At 39.6% G+C, this 18,423-nt stretch overlaps 1 protein-coding gene across 5 annotated transcripts; it reads right to left on the minus strand.

Moving 5' to 3' along the window:
• Positions 1–2,249: 2,249 nt before the first annotated feature.
• Positions 2,250–18,179, minus strand: LOC144632126 (trimethylamine monooxygenase-like). Of its 5 annotated transcripts, none has more exons than XR_013566858.1 (6): positions 12,800–13,009; positions 11,072–11,258; positions 10,576–10,740; positions 8,757–9,540; positions 7,280–8,039; positions 2,250–2,365 (listed from the first exon to the last, which is right to left on the minus strand). XR_013566858.1 is itself a non-coding variant. In XM_078490735.1 (6 exons), the coding sequence occupies exons 3-6, from the start codon at positions 11,235–11,237 to the stop codon at positions 7,772–7,774; spliced, it is 1,383 nt and encodes a 460-aa protein (XP_078346861.1). In that variant the 5' UTR covers positions 11,238–11,258; positions 14,571–14,634; positions 18,053–18,179; the 3' UTR covers positions 7,556–7,771. The 5 variants fall into 5 exon arrangements, 3 of the variants coding, with proteins under 3 accessions (XP_078346861.1, XP_078346870.1, XP_078346865.1); XR_013566857.1 differs by having other exon boundaries at positions 2,250–2,373; XM_078490735.1 differs by lacking the exons at positions 2,250–2,365; positions 12,800–13,009 and adding exons at positions 14,571–14,634; positions 18,053–18,179 and having other exon boundaries at positions 7,556–8,039.
• Between the last annotated feature and the right edge of the window lie 244 nt (positions 18,180–18,423).

Here is an 18,423-nt window from a genome sequence, read left to right on the forward strand (position 1 = left end):
AATACAAATGGAAAAATGTATGGTGCAAAGATAATATAAGCAGTGACCGAAAAGTATCCGTAAAGCAAGGTAAACTTTGTACGAGAGCGTTTCACTTGGGTCACAGTAGAAAGTGTCTGTTGTCCGTTATTAAATTAATGTTAGAGAAAATGTATGGACAAACAAAACTGTTCGTGTTAAGCAGGTGCCCTAAAGCGGTGTTCCACTGAACTTTAATTTACGTTAATTTTTGACAAATTTTCTAAAAATATTTAAAACCCTTTGTAAAACGTCATCGCTTCTGCATGCATTGCGTGCCATTTATTGTATCTATTGTAATGTTTGTAATGCGCATTTGATTATTTTATAGAAAATGCGCAATATAAATATTAAATATTATTATTATTATTATTAAACTGAGTCAGATATATTGCTTGACAAAACATGATTCAGTTCTCTTCTGACCCGAGCTGCTCATTCCGCCGTTCTTCTAAAGCCTTAGTTGTGCTATTATAACAAATCACGTGATGACTGGTCCCGAGGGAAACAGTAATTTTTGTTTCCCGAGAATCTCAATATTCAAAACATCGAGATTCTCGGGAGACAAATTAAAGGAGAAGTTCATTCCAAAATGGCACTTTCTTTCTTCTTTACGGCAACGAAGGTGTTATTCCAAGATATGTTAGTCACCAAAATTTCAGCCGCCAAAGAGTATTCAAACCTTATGAAGTCCTATGAAATCCTTGTTTGGAGTACCCCTTGTTGTTTCTTGTTTTCGCGGGACTTAATTTTCGCGATTTTCGCGATTTTCAAAAAATCGCGAAATTAAAGACCCGCGAAAATTAATTTTAAAAGTTTTCTATTGTATTTTTTATGTTAATTACGCATTTTTGGCCAAATCGCGAAAATTAAGTCCCGCGAAATATGCCCATTCCATCTTTGCGAAATTAATTTACTGCGAAAATAAGTAACAATATAAGGTAGTACGAAAATCTAGAACCTGCCGCCGCAATCTTGGAGTGATCAAGCAGCCAGGCGATGTACGTGTGTCGTCTCCAGTTAGGTGGCTTTAACTGGAGACTGGTGTTGGTAAATTTACCATCCGCAATAAACCAGGTTACTTGGTTTAATAAACTTAGAATATTGGAAGAACTCTCAAAAAGATTCTAAACCATGGCCACTGGTCTTCGGCTCTTGAACTGACAAACCAAAGTAAAGGGATGCATCACAAAGTTGCTGTAATGTCGCCCCTTTGCACTCGCGTATTTGGTAGCAAATTTCAGAATGTAAGACACTGAAAGTTCGTTTCTTTACGGCTGTGACTAAAAGTGGGACGGGGACGTGGGACTGGGGCGTGAGGACGCGTGTTTGGGACGCCTCAGGAATGTGATGACATGCGTTCACCTTTTTTGGTTTGACAAGCAAAGCCACGCCTTTTATTTTCTTATTTATTTATTTATTTTTTTTTTTGGGGGGGGGGGGGAAGGGGTTATTTTGGGAATTTTACGGCAATTATTTGCATGCCATGCGTTATTGTGTTGGGTAATTTCTCAAAAAGCTGCTCAAAAGTTGCTCCAAAAATCCGAAAAAGTTGCTTTTGATAATAAAAGTTGCTCGAAAGTTGCTCCAAAAAAGAGAATTTCTTTAAATATATGCTAATTTCCCTTTGAGGGTAAGATTTCTAAGCAGTTTTATGCAATTTTACAGTAAAAGATGTATCTAAATAACGGGAAAATTTGTTAAATAACAAGGATTTCTTAAACCGAGGTAAATCGTGAAGATATCGATGACGTCATGTTTACTGACGAGTTTGTAATGTTTTAATGCAGAATGAGCAAAAAGTTGCAAAGTCTTCAGATATTCCTCGAAAGTCTTCGGCAAACTTCGTAAATCTTCGGAAGCGTTCGTATTGCCTTTGAACAACATTCGGATAACCTTCGGAGATCTTCGGTCTGGAAATTTCTCAAATTGCAACAAGTTGCTTGAGAGGAAAAAAGTTGCTCGAAGGGGAAAATGTTGCTCGAATCATGAAAAGTTGCAAAAAAGTTGCCGAGCAACTTGTGGAAAGCCCTATTGATAATTTCTTTCTCCACCAAGGTAATAAAACCGAATCACATGTCTGAGGCAGAATATCCAGCCTAGCTGAGTGTAAGTCAACTTCATGTTTCAGAGCTGCATGCAGCTTTACTATCCTCTGGCCCAGCAGAAGTCGAAGAAATATTTCTATGGTTAGAAAACAGCTGTGCTTTCCACAACAACGTTTTGCTATCTTCATATCATTTTACGTTTTAATTCAAACAACCAAAAAATATCGCACTTAAACGCAATCGACCACAACATTTCATTACGTTATCTCTATTTTTGTTACGTTTTTTTAAGTTACGTTCTAATTCGCTTCGCTCAACCGAACGTAAATTATTTTACCCTTAAATTCCCGTAAACAATCAGGCAAACAAGAAGTATGGCAGGATTCGCAAGCGGATCCAGACAGTTTAATACATTATTAAAACGTGTTACAACTTACAGAAAGAAAAATGTTTAATCTTTTTTTTTTTTTTTTTTTACAATAAGAAAAACATGAGCGGTTACATTTCAGTAAAACTTACTGGTAGAAATATCAGAACTTAGATAACAAAACATAATTAAAGTCTTTAATACTTTGTTACTTGTAGCCTGTTATCGAGGCTTTTCTTGACCTACAAATCATTTGGCAGGGTCTGTCTTCCATTTGCCATGTACTTTCAAGTGCCTTTCGGAACCGATTTTGCTGTTACAAAGAACAGGTGTTATCCTCACGGAGCTTAAAGCTATGGATACCGTAGTCGTCCGGGTTGAAACCTAAGAATTTCCCTGTATGATATATAGGAGATTTCTTCCATCTCTTCGCGTATAACTGCGTTGCTCCTGTGAAAAACAAGTGGTCTAAAGCAAAGGGAGATTTCTGTTAGCATCAATACCAACTAAATTCATATACCTTCTTAGAACACTAATGGGGCTGTATCAAGTTCCGATTAAATGATATAGACATAGTTAACCCTCCCTGTAAAGATCGGTCTTACCACGAGGCACAAACATCGTTATGTACTCACTAAAAAATTCAATATGGCTGGGAACAATATTACGTAACTAAATACAACGGAAAAATCCGGCGAAGGCAACTGAACATAAAGCAGCTACCCTAAGGTCCTTTAAATTAGCATCTTCCTTGTTGCAGGAATCAAAAAATGGTCTCATAATCTGAGAAAAAGACTTCACCTTCATAACTAGAGTTGGATTGAGACTGTGCCATCACCCTTTTGATCTGATCAAAGTTCGACGAAGGTCAAAAGAGGACTGGCACCAATGCTCTGCTAGAATTAAATACCTGAAAAAACAAAATAGCAAAAACACTCTAAAGTAAAGGGGGGGGGGGGGGGGAGGAATTTAAGGTTGGTGCAGTACATGAATAGAAGATCACGTTTTTCAAAATTTAAATGCCCATAATAAGAAGGTGCAATCACCTATGGCAACGCTAATAATGCCACCTTTCAATAAGGCCGGTGCCTACAAGATCAGAACTGATTACATCATACATTCAAACGGGTGCAGTCACCCTCTACTTAGGCCAGCGCCTAAACAATAACAATAACAGGTGCAGTCACCTAAAGCAAGGCGAGTAATGCCACCTTAATATAAGGCCAGTGCCTACAAGATCAGAACTGACTACCTCATACATTCAAACGGGTGCAGTCACCCTCCAGTAAGACCAACGCCCAAACGATATCATAAACAGGTGCAGTCACCATTTAAATGAAAAAGCTACTGAGTCAATTGAAGCAAAACGCGGATGCTAATCAAAATATAAACAATGTGTAGATGCTGTCACCATCGGTTGTGGCAAGTGCCTGCTTCGGTAGGCAAAGCTTAGTCAAGAAATTCTATTCTAAGGGCAATGTCGTGTACATACCCCTTTAAAAGTGCTGAGGTGCAAAAGGGAATTAAGATTCCTACCACGGGTGAGGGACTGTTTTCAAACATACATGCTTTTAGAGGATACTTATTCGTAACAAACGGCCAATAATGAGCCGAAGGCCAAAAAGGGTAGAACCAACAGCCTTTAGACACTTCATGTAATGTGGAACCGTCGGGACGATAGAAACAGGCGGGACCACCCAAAACCTAACAGTTCTCTCCCTTGTGAGGTTGAATAAATAAGTCAACTCCAGCTAGCCGTATTGGGATTCCAAAACCAAGAAAAGAACCTGGGTAGCTTATGTTTATAATAACTTGCGAAACAGTCTACAGAATGCGGTCCCCAACGTACATCCAGAGACAGAAAATAAATCATCGATAGTGTACCAATCATAAGTGTGCAATAAACGACTTAAATAAACGGCCTGTAGATTAGAGTCCATTGTACTTCTAAGTAGATCCGTGACTGAATACAAATATCGAAAACACTTCTAGCCATTCTGCGAAACTCTAATTCCATACAGCCCAATTCAACGGTTGAGGCAGCGGCTTAATTACCATAAATTATTTGACATGTGTCCTTAAAAGCACTGGAGCAAATTATTGTAAGGAAAATTCGATTGCATATAGTTCCCTCTACATAGAGCTCTGCAAGCCTTTAAACTCTGCTCACATTATCTGGCACACATAACCGCTATAAAACCAATAAAAGAATCGCAACCGATAACGCTCGCGACAGAATAGCTAGCGCATGTACTCACAAAACAGTGTCTGCTGTTAATATTCATGAGATTACTTTTCCAAAAATACAATTCCTTCTTGCAGTAATCGTCTTGGCGAAATTCGAAATCCCAATGGTCATTGCACAAGGTGAACATGACGCAATGTCTAGTCATAATAATAATCATCATCATCATCATTATCATCATCATCTTCATCATCATCATCATCATTATCATCATCATCAAAATCATCATCAACATCATCATCATTATCATCATCATCATCATTCTAGCAATGTTACCAACCAAAAGTCCAGTGAAAATAACTTGCCCCATAAAGGAAGCAAAACTTCTCGCAGAGACCAAAAACGCCGCGTCGATAATTGATTAATGGTGTCAAAATCTTAGTAATCTTCTTGTCTACGATTTTCCAAGTGCCCAAAACCGAATTCCAAGTGATACCAAACAAGTTTAAATTATCGGTGGGTTCCCATACCGATTTATAAATCATGCACTGGTCAAATCCTTTCTTACAGCTTACGTCGTAATGCGACAGCCCTGTCCAACTTGAACTGTGGCCCAACCGTCATCGATAAAAATGGCTATAGAAATACCCTGTAATCTCCAATGTATTTCGAAGGTTTTTAAAAGCTTGTGAATACAGAAAAGGCGGTGGACAACCCAAACGGAAGGACGGTAAAGACATAAAATACTTATCGCCCGGAATCAGGTGCTCGCTAGGAAAATCCCAGGAAAGTTGATGTTCCTGTAAAATTTCAACATGATGATATCCGCTTAAGATGGAAGAAAAACACGTAAGAATCCTTGAAAAAATAAGCAAGAGAAAGCTTCCAGTTTTCATATTTAACCACTGCTTAACTAGACACTTACTTGCGTGGCGTGCGTAAGTAAAAAATAACCACTTTTACGGCATAGTAGTATTGACACTGATAAAGGCTAGGGTTAACTACTAAGGCTTGATGGGACCCTTCACAAACACGACCAGAAAGAACAAGCTCACGGTTGGCGTGGTCCTCGAAATCAGCATTGAGTCTGGCAAAACCGAGTTGTTATTTTCCAGTTACGAGCTCAGGTAAACTGGCGAATGGTAATTTACAACCGTTTCAATTATACATAAGACGAAATAAGGACCGCCGATAGATTTCCAAAAGTCAATGAGAGCCCTCAGATTGCCCTTTACGTTTTAGGAACATACACTTTAGTTTCCACTAAATAAATTTTTTCTACAATTCCTTATACCTGCGCTAGTCCTCTTCAACACTGAATAACTGACTGGTTTTACTGAATTCCTGTTGACTTATTGTAGGAAGGTCCTGGGAAGGAGGATTACAATTGGACTGATAACTGTAGCATCCTGGTCAGAAGGCAGACTTTAGCAATCTTTGGCCCAGTGGCTGTATTTCACACATATGAAGCGTTTGAAGCCTTCGTAACGAGCATCCATTCGGTCTACAAACGAAAAATGACAAAGACTGCAGTAAGCTGGGTGGGAGGGTGGGGTATGTAGCGAAGTATTAAACTGCGTGGATCGCAAGCGTGAGTGAATATTCAACGGTCGAAGAAAATATAAATATCAGGAACTAACCAATCACAGGTTGTATATCGCACGTAAACGTGCGACACCAAGTGCAAAAGAATTTAGCATAACTAATTACTCTGAATACCAGCGGAAAATACATTTACGTTCTAATTCGCTTCGCTCAACCGAACGTAAATTATTTTACCCTTAAATTCCCGTAAACAATCAGGCAAACAAGAAGTATGGCAGGATTCGCAAGCGGATCCAGATTATGAGAAATCACAAAGTATATGAGGCATTGGATGAATAATTAGGTCTTACCGCAAAAAAGCTGATTGGCAACACTACCACCGAAACTCTGTTATTTCCCGCAATCGATGGCCGCCTGCTCTTCCTGGCGGCGTTTGCGACCAGTCGCCTTCCTTGGTTTCTTAAGACGTTTTGTGTCTTCCGATCCCGACGCAAGCTCGTCATACTCGTATTCAGCGACAACTTGTCAAACATCTTTGCTCCTATCGGCGATTTTTATCAGCTTCTACCTCTTTCAAGTGAGTTGCCTACTGTCCTGTGCAAGATGTCGGATGTGCTCTTGATTCGGTTGGCCTCGCTGGCTTTCTGATTCAATATTTTCCAAAATGGAATCTATCGCAGCATTGAGCTTTAACTGCTTTTAGTCTCCTTTGAACTTAAACTGGACCACCTCCTTGTTGATCTTGCTTTTCCGTTCGATCTCCAACTTATTTTCAAGGTAGTCCTCGATCAGCGAAAAAACCTGGCGCACTACTGCGCCGTCAGGTCAGTGATTGCCAGTCGTTGTTCCCCCTGATGGGATAACTGGAGCAGAAGATGTGGAAGATTCGAATTTGTCTCCAGCACTCATCGGGAAGATAGATTTTAAAACTAGCGAAGTATTAAACTGCGTGGATCACAAGCGTGAGTGAATATTCAACGGTCGAAGAAAATATAAATATCAGGAACTAACCAATCACAGGTTGTATATCGCACGTAAACGTGCGACACCAAGTGCAAAAGAATTTAGCATAACTAATTACTCTGAATACCAGCGGAAAATACATTTGTTTTTTACGTAGATAGGTAAGTAGGTAGGTTGGTTGGTAGGTAGGTAGGTAGGTAGGTAGGTAGGTAGGTAGGTAGGTAGGTAGGTAGGTAGGTAGGTAGGTAGGTAGGTAGGTAGGTAGGTAGGTAGGTAGGTAGGTAGGTAGGTAGTAGGTAGTTAGTTAGGGGGTAGGTAGTTAGGTAGGTCAGTAGGCAAGTAAGTCGTAGCCCATATTTTATAGCTGGAGGTAATCGACGGAGATTTAATTGGCATCGGGTACGTAAGTTATTAAGAAAACGGCATGGCTGAGGAGTAATAATTATTTTATTACATCATCCTCTTTTCAACTATTACGGAGGCAATGTCCCTTACAGAAGGTTATATAAATGACAGTTGAATTTCTAACTTGTTCCACTAACTTAATTTTGCTATTAATTTGTCATAAACTTTTAACCCTAAGTCTAATCAAATGCAAAAATTGCCTCATTTCCTCTAAAGTAAGTACCAGTTGACAGTCTATCATCACTGTTTGGTGTTGAGAAAGCACTCCAAGGAATCATCAAAGGCTTCAAACCATGGAGTGTGATGAATTGGTGACTTGGTTCCAGTGAACAGGCTTTGGAAGCTTTGATCTCGGTACGTAAAGACGTTATCCTTCTTGTGTTGTTCCCAAGCGTAGAATTGTTCGCGGGCGCCCAAGTCATAGCCGTAATTCGCGTCCTTGGCGATGTCAACTACGAAGTCGGTCTGAAAATCGATCTCATCTTTACAGTCTTTAAGTTCCTTCGTTCTGGAAAGAAAAACAGCACGTAAGAGAATGGCTAATTGCAGTGTGCTATGAAGAGGGTAGGAGCCATCGACGCCAGTGTCGCGCGTGGCACCAATAGGAGGGTGTACGAAATCAACCTCGCACCCAGAGTCTTCGTTCCCCTTGACAAGCGGTCGGAAACGAGCGTCCCTGGAAAATTCTGATTAAAAGTCCGAAAATCTTAAACTTCCCACTTTTGAATTGCGCATGCTAACTTTCAAAAGCATGACTTCCAGCTTATTTAATTGTTTTCAAAACCAATCAAAATCGATCCTGCAATGGAACTTTCGAGAGTCGCTCTTTTCGTCAAGCTTGAGTAGTAAGGAACGAAGACTCGAGGTAAGCGATTGATACGAAATAAAAGTCATAAGTAATTTTGTAGGAAATGAAACAAGTTAATTTGATGGTTAAAACAAACTCCAGTAGTGACCTAAATTGCGATGTAAACATGGGCTTGCTGCTTTGGGTTTCAGGACAAAATCCGTTTTATGAACAGCTAGAGGATAACATTGCTCAACGGTCGCTTTGGAAGAAACAGCTAAACACAGGTATTAAAACAAATCAAGCCAAAGAAATTCAATTTTTGTCTTTGTACATCGATGAAGGAATTTTATTTTCCACAGAAATTGACCTGTCGGCTCTTACACGGAGTGCCTCTTAACTACTTGACTACTCGTAAAAGCCCTGAGAAATACTCACTTTGAAGCCAAGATAAGTTCATCTTGCCTTGCAAGCCATTTGTTCATATCCTTTTCCATGGTTTCTTTATCCGGAAGTTTGGTTTCTCCAGTGATGTGATTGACGGCCCACTTCGCTTGTGCGTCAAACATAGTGTAGCTGTAAAGTTGATCTTGCATCCCAATGTACAACAGCTTGTTGTTTCCTGCCTCGGTCCAGAGGGTGTTTTTGTAGAGTCCCGGAGGGTACGGGGCATTGGGACTCTTCAGACGGAGTCTTTCTTCAAGGAAGGGGAAGAAGAACAGGTACCCCGTACACAGAATGATGGCATCAACATCGTCTTTGGAGCCATCTTTGAAATGGATGGTACTTCCTTCGATCTTGGTGAGCAGTGGTTTCTCTGTTATCTGAGGGGGCCACTTGAAGCCCATTGGCCTCGTCTTGTAGGTGCAAACGACCTTCTTAGCGCCATACTTGAGGGTTTGCATAGCGATATCCTCCGCGGACCACCTGGCGCCGACCACGAGAATTGTCTGGTCCTTGAACTGACTGGCATTGCGGAGGTCGTGGGAGTGCATGACCCGACCGGGGAATTGCTCTATTCCAGGAAAGTATGGAACATTCGGTACAGAAAAATGCCCAGTTGCCACAACAATGTAGTCAAACTTCTGGACGGGAAGTTCTCTGTCCTCATCAAGGTTTTTCGCAACCACTGAAAAATCATCAGTGGAATCATTGTAGGTCACGTGACGGACAACATGGTTGAAGCGAATCCAAGGACGAAGATTACCTTTGGACCAACGACCTGAGAGAGAGAATCCCTGATTAGGTGATTATGGCAACATGAACGTGTTTAAATTTCATCAACTCGATTGCTGCTTGCTCCCCTTGCTGTTGGCTTGAAAGAAAAGTTTAACATTTCTCGCCGCATGTTCCTTGGACCATTGCTCGAGAGATTTAGCGATTCATTTCATGTGTTACAATCCATTTTAATCTTCGTCAATCTTAACAATCCTTGTATATTTTCTCTATATCATTTAACAAATTGACATCAGTTTATGACGTAATTTATCATCAATAACAAGACAGACGCATAAAAAAAACCGATGTCAATTTGTTTTTTATAACAAAAAACCTTAACTGAAATGAGAAAGATGTGATTGCCTTATGGCTGCAGAATCTAAATTTCGTCGCGGTAATTCGGAGAATCACATTCATAGGCTCGTAAATTAAAAGTTTGGTAAGAATGCCGCCAGAAATACAAGAGAAAAATCGAATTGTTCAACTAACCTTTTATCCAGTTAAAAGTGTTCACAAAATAATCCGCTAAAACGCGGTTCAGCTAATTTCAGTGACAGCACAGATTCCCGCTCACCGCCAATTTTCAGGTCTCAATACTCAAATAACATCCTCATGTTTTCGTTCTCAGGTTGCAATGGTTTCTTATTTTTTAACCGATAAGTTTTAGATGATTTCCCGCATTGAAGACTTCTAGTTTTGTGGTAAAATTCTCGCCTCATCAAGAATTTTAGCGCTAAATCAGTGATTGCGTCAGCAACAAGTTTCATGCGTCTGCACTCTTATTGCCAATGAAAATTAGCCAATCAGCGGGCGAGAATTCGCTCAGTTATTGTAAGATACGTCTTTGGCAGTTCTCTACTTTATACACTGAAAGCAATTTTTGTGCGACTGAGAAAAATGACTTAGAAAATCGTGGCATAGCTCCTACAACTAAGAACAAAAAACTTTCATTGTTGATCCGAGCTAACATCCCGCCAGTAAACGTGTGTTCCAAATCACGACCCTTTTGACGCTGTAAACCACTGTGAAAAATACTGACCTTTCAGATAATCATACTGGACCTCCCTGGGAGGGTAAGATGGTATTGCTTTTTTGAAATGATCTTCAAAAGTGTAGTCCGGAAATTCTAAAACTTCCTTTGGAGCATTGATCCACAAGCCTCGGTACTGACTTCCGTGCACAGGTTCGCCATGTTGATCGATACCTTAAAAAATGCAGAATATGATTAGTACCATTTTACTTCTTTAGGTGTTGTATCACTGTAATTTAGAATTCATTTTAGAAAAGATTTCAAGAACGGGGTTTGATATTTCGAACGCAAGAAAGTTTCAAATTATCAGCAGCCAAAACGGGCTGTTAAAAAGTAGACCCGTTTCTAGAACGGGGTATCATTTAAAATGCAAATTCATTCTAAAACGGGGTGCTACATTGGAGACCCGGGTAGAACTTACCCACCCAAAACATATCTAAGTTCCCCCCGGGCCCGGGAGGCGTCCTGGGGGGTAAGTCTGTGTTTACGCCTGGTAGCTACTCACCAGTCTCCCAAGAGTATCTCCAAAGTCCACCCCAGTCACATTGCTTGTCAAAACACACAATTTCTGGAATTTCTTTTCCTTGTGCTTTCAGTTGATGAAAGTGATATAACACTGACATGCCACAGGGACCAGCACCAATCACACAAACACGTTTTTGTTGAGACATCGTTGAGTTCCAGTCCTATCCCTAACCCAGAAATAGATGAAAACCTGATGAGAAAGATTTTCGCTTTATCGGCAAGGAACAGCTACCATAGAGACCAGCGAAAAAGCACTCTGTTCGCAAAGAGAAGAGTTGCGCAATCCGTTGTTAATTTTTGTGAGGGCCCGGGGGGGGGGGGGGTACTCCATATAACGGCCTATACGGGAAGGCTCCGCCCGAAAGGAGCACCTTTTTCAGGCTTCAGGTATATAAAAGGGTAGCGATTTCACAAGTTTAGGTATATGAAAGGGTATGAAAATCCGTCATTTAGGTTTTTTAAAGGCCAGTAATTAAAATATTTCGAACAGACGCACTTTATGGCTGTATTATTTCAATTTATTAAGCGTTAAATAAAAATGACAAAAAAACGTCCTGTTCTAAGGCTATGTCACGTCTTTTAGGTATATGAAAGGGGTACCTTTTTTCAGTAAAAGGCATACGAAAGGGGTACAATTTCTGTCAAAAATGGTATATAAAAGGGTAACGGGTTAGAACTTGGGGCGGAGCCTCCCCGTATAAAACTTTTTTGAGTACCCCCCCCCCCCCCGGGTGTGAGGGATGTAATCCAAATTCAATGAAAGCTTCTAAAAAAGAAACAACAAGGACAGTGGTAACACATACTAGTCAAGCTCAAACTTAAAAAATGTGGACTTGAAAAAATATGGCAGTTTCAGAGGAACTATTGTTTTAGTTACTGCTGACATGTGCTGAGTAATGGAAGCTTAGAGCTACGTAGATGCACAGTTATTGAACCTCAGTTCAGTGTCTAGCAGACCATAGCAGTAATAATGGTTAATAAGTCCAGTGTTTCTTAAACCAGCTGTCAATTTAACGTGTTATCTTAATGGCAAATATTTTACCGAACTCTTCAAGTGTAGCAATGCAAAGATGATTTGAAGGTTTGGGAGATTGCGTTCGAGAAAAATGTGCATAATCACATTTTTCTAGTACTGATTGACACGGTGTGATATTGTTCAATTAAAACAGCTTTCATTATTCTAAAACTGCGGGGCGTTTTGTGACTTCGGCTCATGAATGACAAAGAAAATAAAGCACTGTCCTATTAAACGTCTGCACGTATTTTATCATCATTATTAAAGGTATTATACAAACTAAATCTATTGTACGTGTTTCACGAAACATCAATCTTTGCTTATGCTACGTTGGCTTTAATAGATCGAGGTCTAATAAATAAGCCTTCTAGTTCTCTATTTCTTTTTTGGTCCTCAAGCTTGTCAAAAAGACCTCTCAAAAGTTCCAAGAAATTCGATTTCGTGCAATAAATGTCTGAAATTTCAATCATTTGTTCACGTCTATGATGCATAGCTTTAATGTTAGAGGGAGTTAGATGAAAAGGGTTCCTAGCAAGTAAATTTAGATAGCAATGGTTTTGGTCAAGTTTCCATGGCTAACACAAAAAATCCTGATCGACATAAATTGCAGTGACAGCCTATTATTTTTTACATGTATAGTTATTTAGATTATTGAGACTACTTAGAATTTTGAAACAAAAGTTAAACACAAACCTCAGCTCCGCAGGCCTAGCAATTAAAATTCCAGTGATTCTCAAACCACAGCTTCCAAGTTTACGTGTTATCTTAATTGCAAATCGTTTACCGCACTGAGTTAATTTACACAGCCAAACTATGCAACGACGATTGAAAGTCTTGAAAGATTGCGTGGGCGAGAGATGTGCTCTTCTAGCACTGATTGACAAGGTTTGACCGAGACCTGCCGTGCTACTCAATTAAAACAACAGGCTCCATTAGTTATTATTAAACTGCGGGGCGTTTTGTGATTTCGGCTCATGAATGACAAAGAAAAAAGGCGCTGTCTTTGACGGCCTTTGTCCTGCCTGACGTCTGCACGAATTATGTTGTTGTTATTATTATTAAAAGTATCATACAAACTGAATAATATTGTGTGTACGTGCTTCACGAAACATCAAACTTGTGCTGCATGGGTGACCTTAATCTTGACAACTTTAATAAATCGAGGTCTAATAATTATAGCCTTTGAGTCCTCTAATTCCCCCTTTTTGACTACATTCTATCCAAACAAACTTTACAAACTCGAAAGGTCACGAAATTCGATTTCAATTGATAAGCGTCTGAAATTTCAATCATTTGTTCATTCCAATTTCTATGCATAACTTTAATAAGTCAGATAGCGAGATGCCTGACTGACTTACACAGCGAATTACAAACCAGCGTGTAGAATGAAGATAAACAATTTAACCTTCAGTGACTCAGTCAAGCCAGTTATTTTTCAGTGCATTTCAACCATAGGTGTACGAGCCGGGGGGGGAGAGGGGGGCTGCAGTCCCCCCCCCCCCAGTGCCGAAATTTTTCGGGCAAAATGCTTAAAATTCGGGCAACAAGCCCAAAGAAGAAATAGAAAATAAGCCTACAAATCTTAACATTGCGTTCAAAGCGAATTACATCAACAGAAAGAATATTGGAAACATACCAAACTTTGTGATTCAAAGTCTAAATTTCTCATTTATCTGCTTTCGTTTCCTCTCGCAAATGGTTATAATAGTGTTCGATTTTTCTCGCAAATTCTGCGTGACCCCTCATTTTAATGTCAGTTTGATTCAGTTGTAATCATTTGGAAGTGAGTGGGAAATTGGCAAGGGCGACCAGGAATTAGGTTTTTGCACACACAACCTGAGCGCTTGCGCGCGGTGGATCCTGTGTACGACCTTTGAAACAAAGCTGTTACAAATGCTTCTGACTCAAATGCTTAGAACGTAGGGCTAGCGCTAGCTCAAAACTTTCAACGAAATGTTTTAACCCATTAACCCCTTAAGGTTTCACACGCTGTTGTATAACTTTCAAATGGGGAAAAAACGATGTAAATTTGCTCCCCCATAGAAGTTTAATTTTGGCTGAACAAGAGTGGCTAAATAAGATATTTCTAAAGAAAATTAAAGGGATTTAATGTATTGACATCTTCGGGCAACGCAACGAAATTAATTAAGGAACTACTGTTTCTTTTAAGCAAGCAGGCAAGGTTTGTACACGACTATTTCAATGCACGTTTAGTTGTCCATTTTATATGCCTCTTTATTCGGCTTTCAACGCACGTCATATATTTTTCGGGCAATAACGCCTCCGCCCCCCCAGTTCCGAAGGAGCCCGTACGCCTATGATTTCAACTCGTGTTTGGGGGGGGGTCAACTTGGAATAGACCTTAAAATTCTCTTTACTGAAATTTGAATGTGTGATTTACAGTAAATGTGTGATTTGCATTAAATTATAACGACTCCTTCAAATTCTCTATCGATGATCATACCTTTATCTCTTCTGACAGCCTTTCTTTAATGGTAAACAACTTTTAGTTCACGAATTGTAGGTACCTGAAAGAAGTTCTACAAAAGATTACTCACTGCAGGTTGTGGATCGCGAGCAGAGATTTTGTAGTAACACTTTTTATACCATGCCATAGAAAATACAGCCAATCAGAATACAGGAAAGCAGTTGTATATTCGACGGTATTCAACCCAACCTTCCCATCGTGCGCTACGATCTTATTCTCGATGAAATTTAGTTAGCGTATTTTCTATGGCATGGTATAAAATAGTTACACAACACTTTCTCGTGGTATACTATGGAATATCCCACTTGTCACTTGTATTTTCTTGGTATACACACTCGCCTAAAGGCTCGTGTGTATACCGAGAAAATACAAGTGACTCGTGGGATATTCCATAGTATACCACTCGAAAGCGTTGCATAACTAGTAATATTGCATCCGGGTGTTTTTTTATGGAATATCATAAAAAAAAAAAAAAAATCTATTCATATCTTGAGTTTCTATGCCGTTTGGGGGCGATTTAATGCGATTCCAGTGGGTTTTAGGTTCGCTGGTTGCCTCTCCATATATAATTCTATATATGGAGAGGAAACCAGCGAACCTAAAACCCACTGGAATAACTTCAAATCGCCTCCAAACAGCAAAGAAACACAAGATATACACAGAAGAGAGTAGGTAAGTGAATTTTATTGGATATTTTTCCTCTATTTTGAATTATTTTTTACGATCGTTAAATTCCCATACAAACCCTTATAATAACGTTATTACGCAATGTCATATGTGGTCTATATGTTGACGGCTCCTTTAGGAGCTTGGGCTACCTGTGTTGTTACTGGGTCTTACTGGGGGCGGAGCCAGTGAATACATTATGTGATTTAGCGTGATTGTATAAATACCTAAGATAAGGTGAAATGAAACATATCTGAAATAGTGTACAGATTCTGTAAAATGGTTAGAGCCTTACTTGGAGGAAGGAATGAAGTGTTGTAAACCGCAAGGCAAACTCCTAGCTATACCTTATTGTTACTTATTTTCGCGGGAACTTAATTTCGCGAAAATGGAACAGACATATTTCGCGGGACTTAAATTTCGCGATTTGGCCCAAAAAATATATTTGAAGGAACTAAATTTCGCGAAATTGTCAAAATATTAGTCTGCATTAACAAACAGTAAGTCTCAAAATGGACACAACTGATTTTAGTAGCAATAGTTTCCAGTGACACTGAACAAAACCATATAACAAAACGAAGCTTAAAACAATTTGACATGTTCTTTCGTAACAAAGTAGAGCAAGTTTGACGACTGCACCAAGATAATTATGTAGAAAACTGACCGTAACGTTGATTAGTTTTAACGAATATAAAGAAGGTATTAAAGTTCGCGTCGTTATTTTTCGCGAGAACCTTTTTTCGCGAGTCTTTAATTTCGCGATTTTTTGAAAAACGCGAAAATCGCGAAAATTAAGTCCCGCGAAAATAAGTAACAATAAGGTAATTTTTTTCCCTCAAACTTTGCCTCTATTCCAAAGAAATTATCTTTTTTCCATCTGCAATTAGAGAATATTTTGAAACTCCAAGCATTCGACTGTCATTTACGACATTCAAAAGTCAAGAAGTATTTTCAAAATGCATGCAAAATACTATCCGCGCCCAGCGTTTGGGGCTTGTAGACAATTGCACGCCCACTATTCTAAATTTTTTTGAAAAATTGTGTCGAAGGCTCGCTCCTGTCTGATAGAGATAACAGGGTCATCCCATCCGCCCATTAATGTTAATCATTTTTCATAACTTTCCATGAAGTAATATAAAACATTTAGATGAGATAAAAGGCGAAATATTTACGAAGACATTAACTAATGTTCTCCTGCTCGCTTTCTTCACGAGTTTCTTTCTGCTTACAAAGCGAACAAAATACAACGATTTGCCGCCTTTTTGTACAATCCCTTCGTTTATGCGAAATGAAACATCCAGATCACTTTCAACATGAAAAACAAATTGAAGTAGTTAATGCAGTGTTCCTTAAACAAATTTTAACAACGAGTAACTCTCGACGAAACCAAAAAAAGTGTTAACATTTTTTACGTAAATACAGTAAAACCCCGGTAACTTGAAACCTAAAACCACTTGGAGAAGGACGGTGAAAAAAGAATCCAGACAAAAGAAATGGTCCAGCTGGTCGGAAGTCAGGGGCGCAGCTAGGCTCGATACGGCGGAAATCGAGCCTACGGCGCAGCGCAAGACAGGGCTAGTTGGCGAGAGACAGTTACAGCCTTATGCGCCTCATGGCGCGAAGAGAACTAACTAACTAATTAACTCGAAAAACAGTTAGAGTTAGCGGGCTTTCGAGTTATCGGGATCGATTGGATATTCGATTTGCATATGAACAGTACAATTAAACTTATCTCTCCTGAAACTGTAACACAATTATGTATTCTTATGATAAGATCGGGAAATGGCTGTCATTAAATACATGATCTGCTCGTTGCACTAATTAAAATGAAATTGCTGTAGTATTACTTTTAGTGTTCATATCCCATTACACGACAAGAAGAGCAAATAGGATATTTCAATGAGCATCCGTAGCGGGGTAAATTTTGATCAAGGGAAACGAAATTTAGTTTGAATTGGCGGGTTCGAGTTATCCGAGTTCGAGTTAACGGAGTAAAGATGACTGTGAGGTCAAATCCAAGGAAAATGGGACTTAGTTTGAGTTCGAGGGGGAGTTCGAGTTATCCGAGTTCAAGTTACCGGGGTTCTACTGTACCCGTGTCGGTCGACGTGTTGGACGAGTGTTGGACTCACAAACAACTCGTCCCGAGGCCTAATCCGTGCGTACATACGGATTAGACCTGGATTTACAAGCTTTACCTAAGTGCCCCAGACTCTTTTTTATTACCAAAGGGGAACAAATGAAAGTACTGTACCAGTAATCAACAAAGTTAACGAAATTAGGCCTACGACCCCCCCCCCCCCCCCCCACCGCCCCTCTTCGGCTCGCGCGGGAGCTCCACTAATAAGCTCGCCCCTGATGAAAGATCTTTTGTTAAGAAGAGTGGTATGACTCATATGCTATATACAAATACCTATTACGAGGTTTCTAAAAAAGTGGAGTATTGCAGAGTTTTGTGTGCAGAATCTTCCAAAAGTGACAGGTGTAGAAAAGAAATTTGTTAGTTAGAACGAGATTTTTCTCTATGAATCTGTTCAAACTCTCTGTTGAAGGCTTTGCATGATTGGGCGAAAACGGCCGGAGAAAATATAGCAAGTTGACAAAATCCGTTGCTGTGTGCTGCTCAAGATCTTAAAAATTCAGTATCGTGTAGGCAGGATGTCGAATTTTCAAAATATTGCCGATATTGGATCTCAAGATCTTGCCGACATGTTGTTGAAATTTCAAGATTTGCCGGCAAGATGTTGAATTTTCAAGTGTCTTTAGCCAGGGACTAATGGAATAAAACTCACCTCACAGGGCTCAGAGAAGTCCAATTCAACTGCACGAGTCCAATCGCACGGAACAAGCTTGACGCCGAAGAAAGCGTTGTTTGATCCGGTGTACACCTACGTTGAAATACCACCCTTAAAAAATGTAGCACGAACATGTAACACACTGAAAGCTACTGAAACAAAACATGTTGTTAAAATCAACTAATTAGGTCATAGTACATATCTTTGAGATCCCATTACAGCAATTCCATCGCGTATGATTACATACAGTAATTTGTGCACATCAAAAGATTAAAAAAATTATAATTACGAGAGCAGATGTTAAGTATAATGTTTTTAGGCAAAACACAGTTGGACGACATTTTTTTGAGATAAAGCCATTAATACTG

Source organism: Oculina patagonica, chromosome 1 (genome assembly GCF_052425735.1).
Source record: "Oculina patagonica isolate OP01 chromosome 1, crgOcupat, whole genome shotgun sequence".
NCBI lineage: Eukaryota > Metazoa > Cnidaria > Anthozoa > Scleractinia > Oculinidae > Oculina > Oculina patagonica.

Bases quoted from the DNA above. Each gene is read 5' to 3' on its own strand.
- LOC144632126 (XM_078490735.1), bottom strand. From the start codon at position 11,237: ATGTCTCAACAAAAACGTGTTTGTGTGATTGGTGCTGGTCCCTGTGGC. The intron at 10,741-11,071 runs GTGAGTAGCTAC...GCATTTTTTAAG, and splicing joins GAGATACTCTTGGGAGACTG to GTATCGATCAACATGGCGAA. The intron at 8,040-8,756 runs GTGAGTATTTCT...TTTTCTTTCCAG, and splicing joins GAACTTATCTTGGCTTCAAA to AACGAAGGAACTTAAAGACT.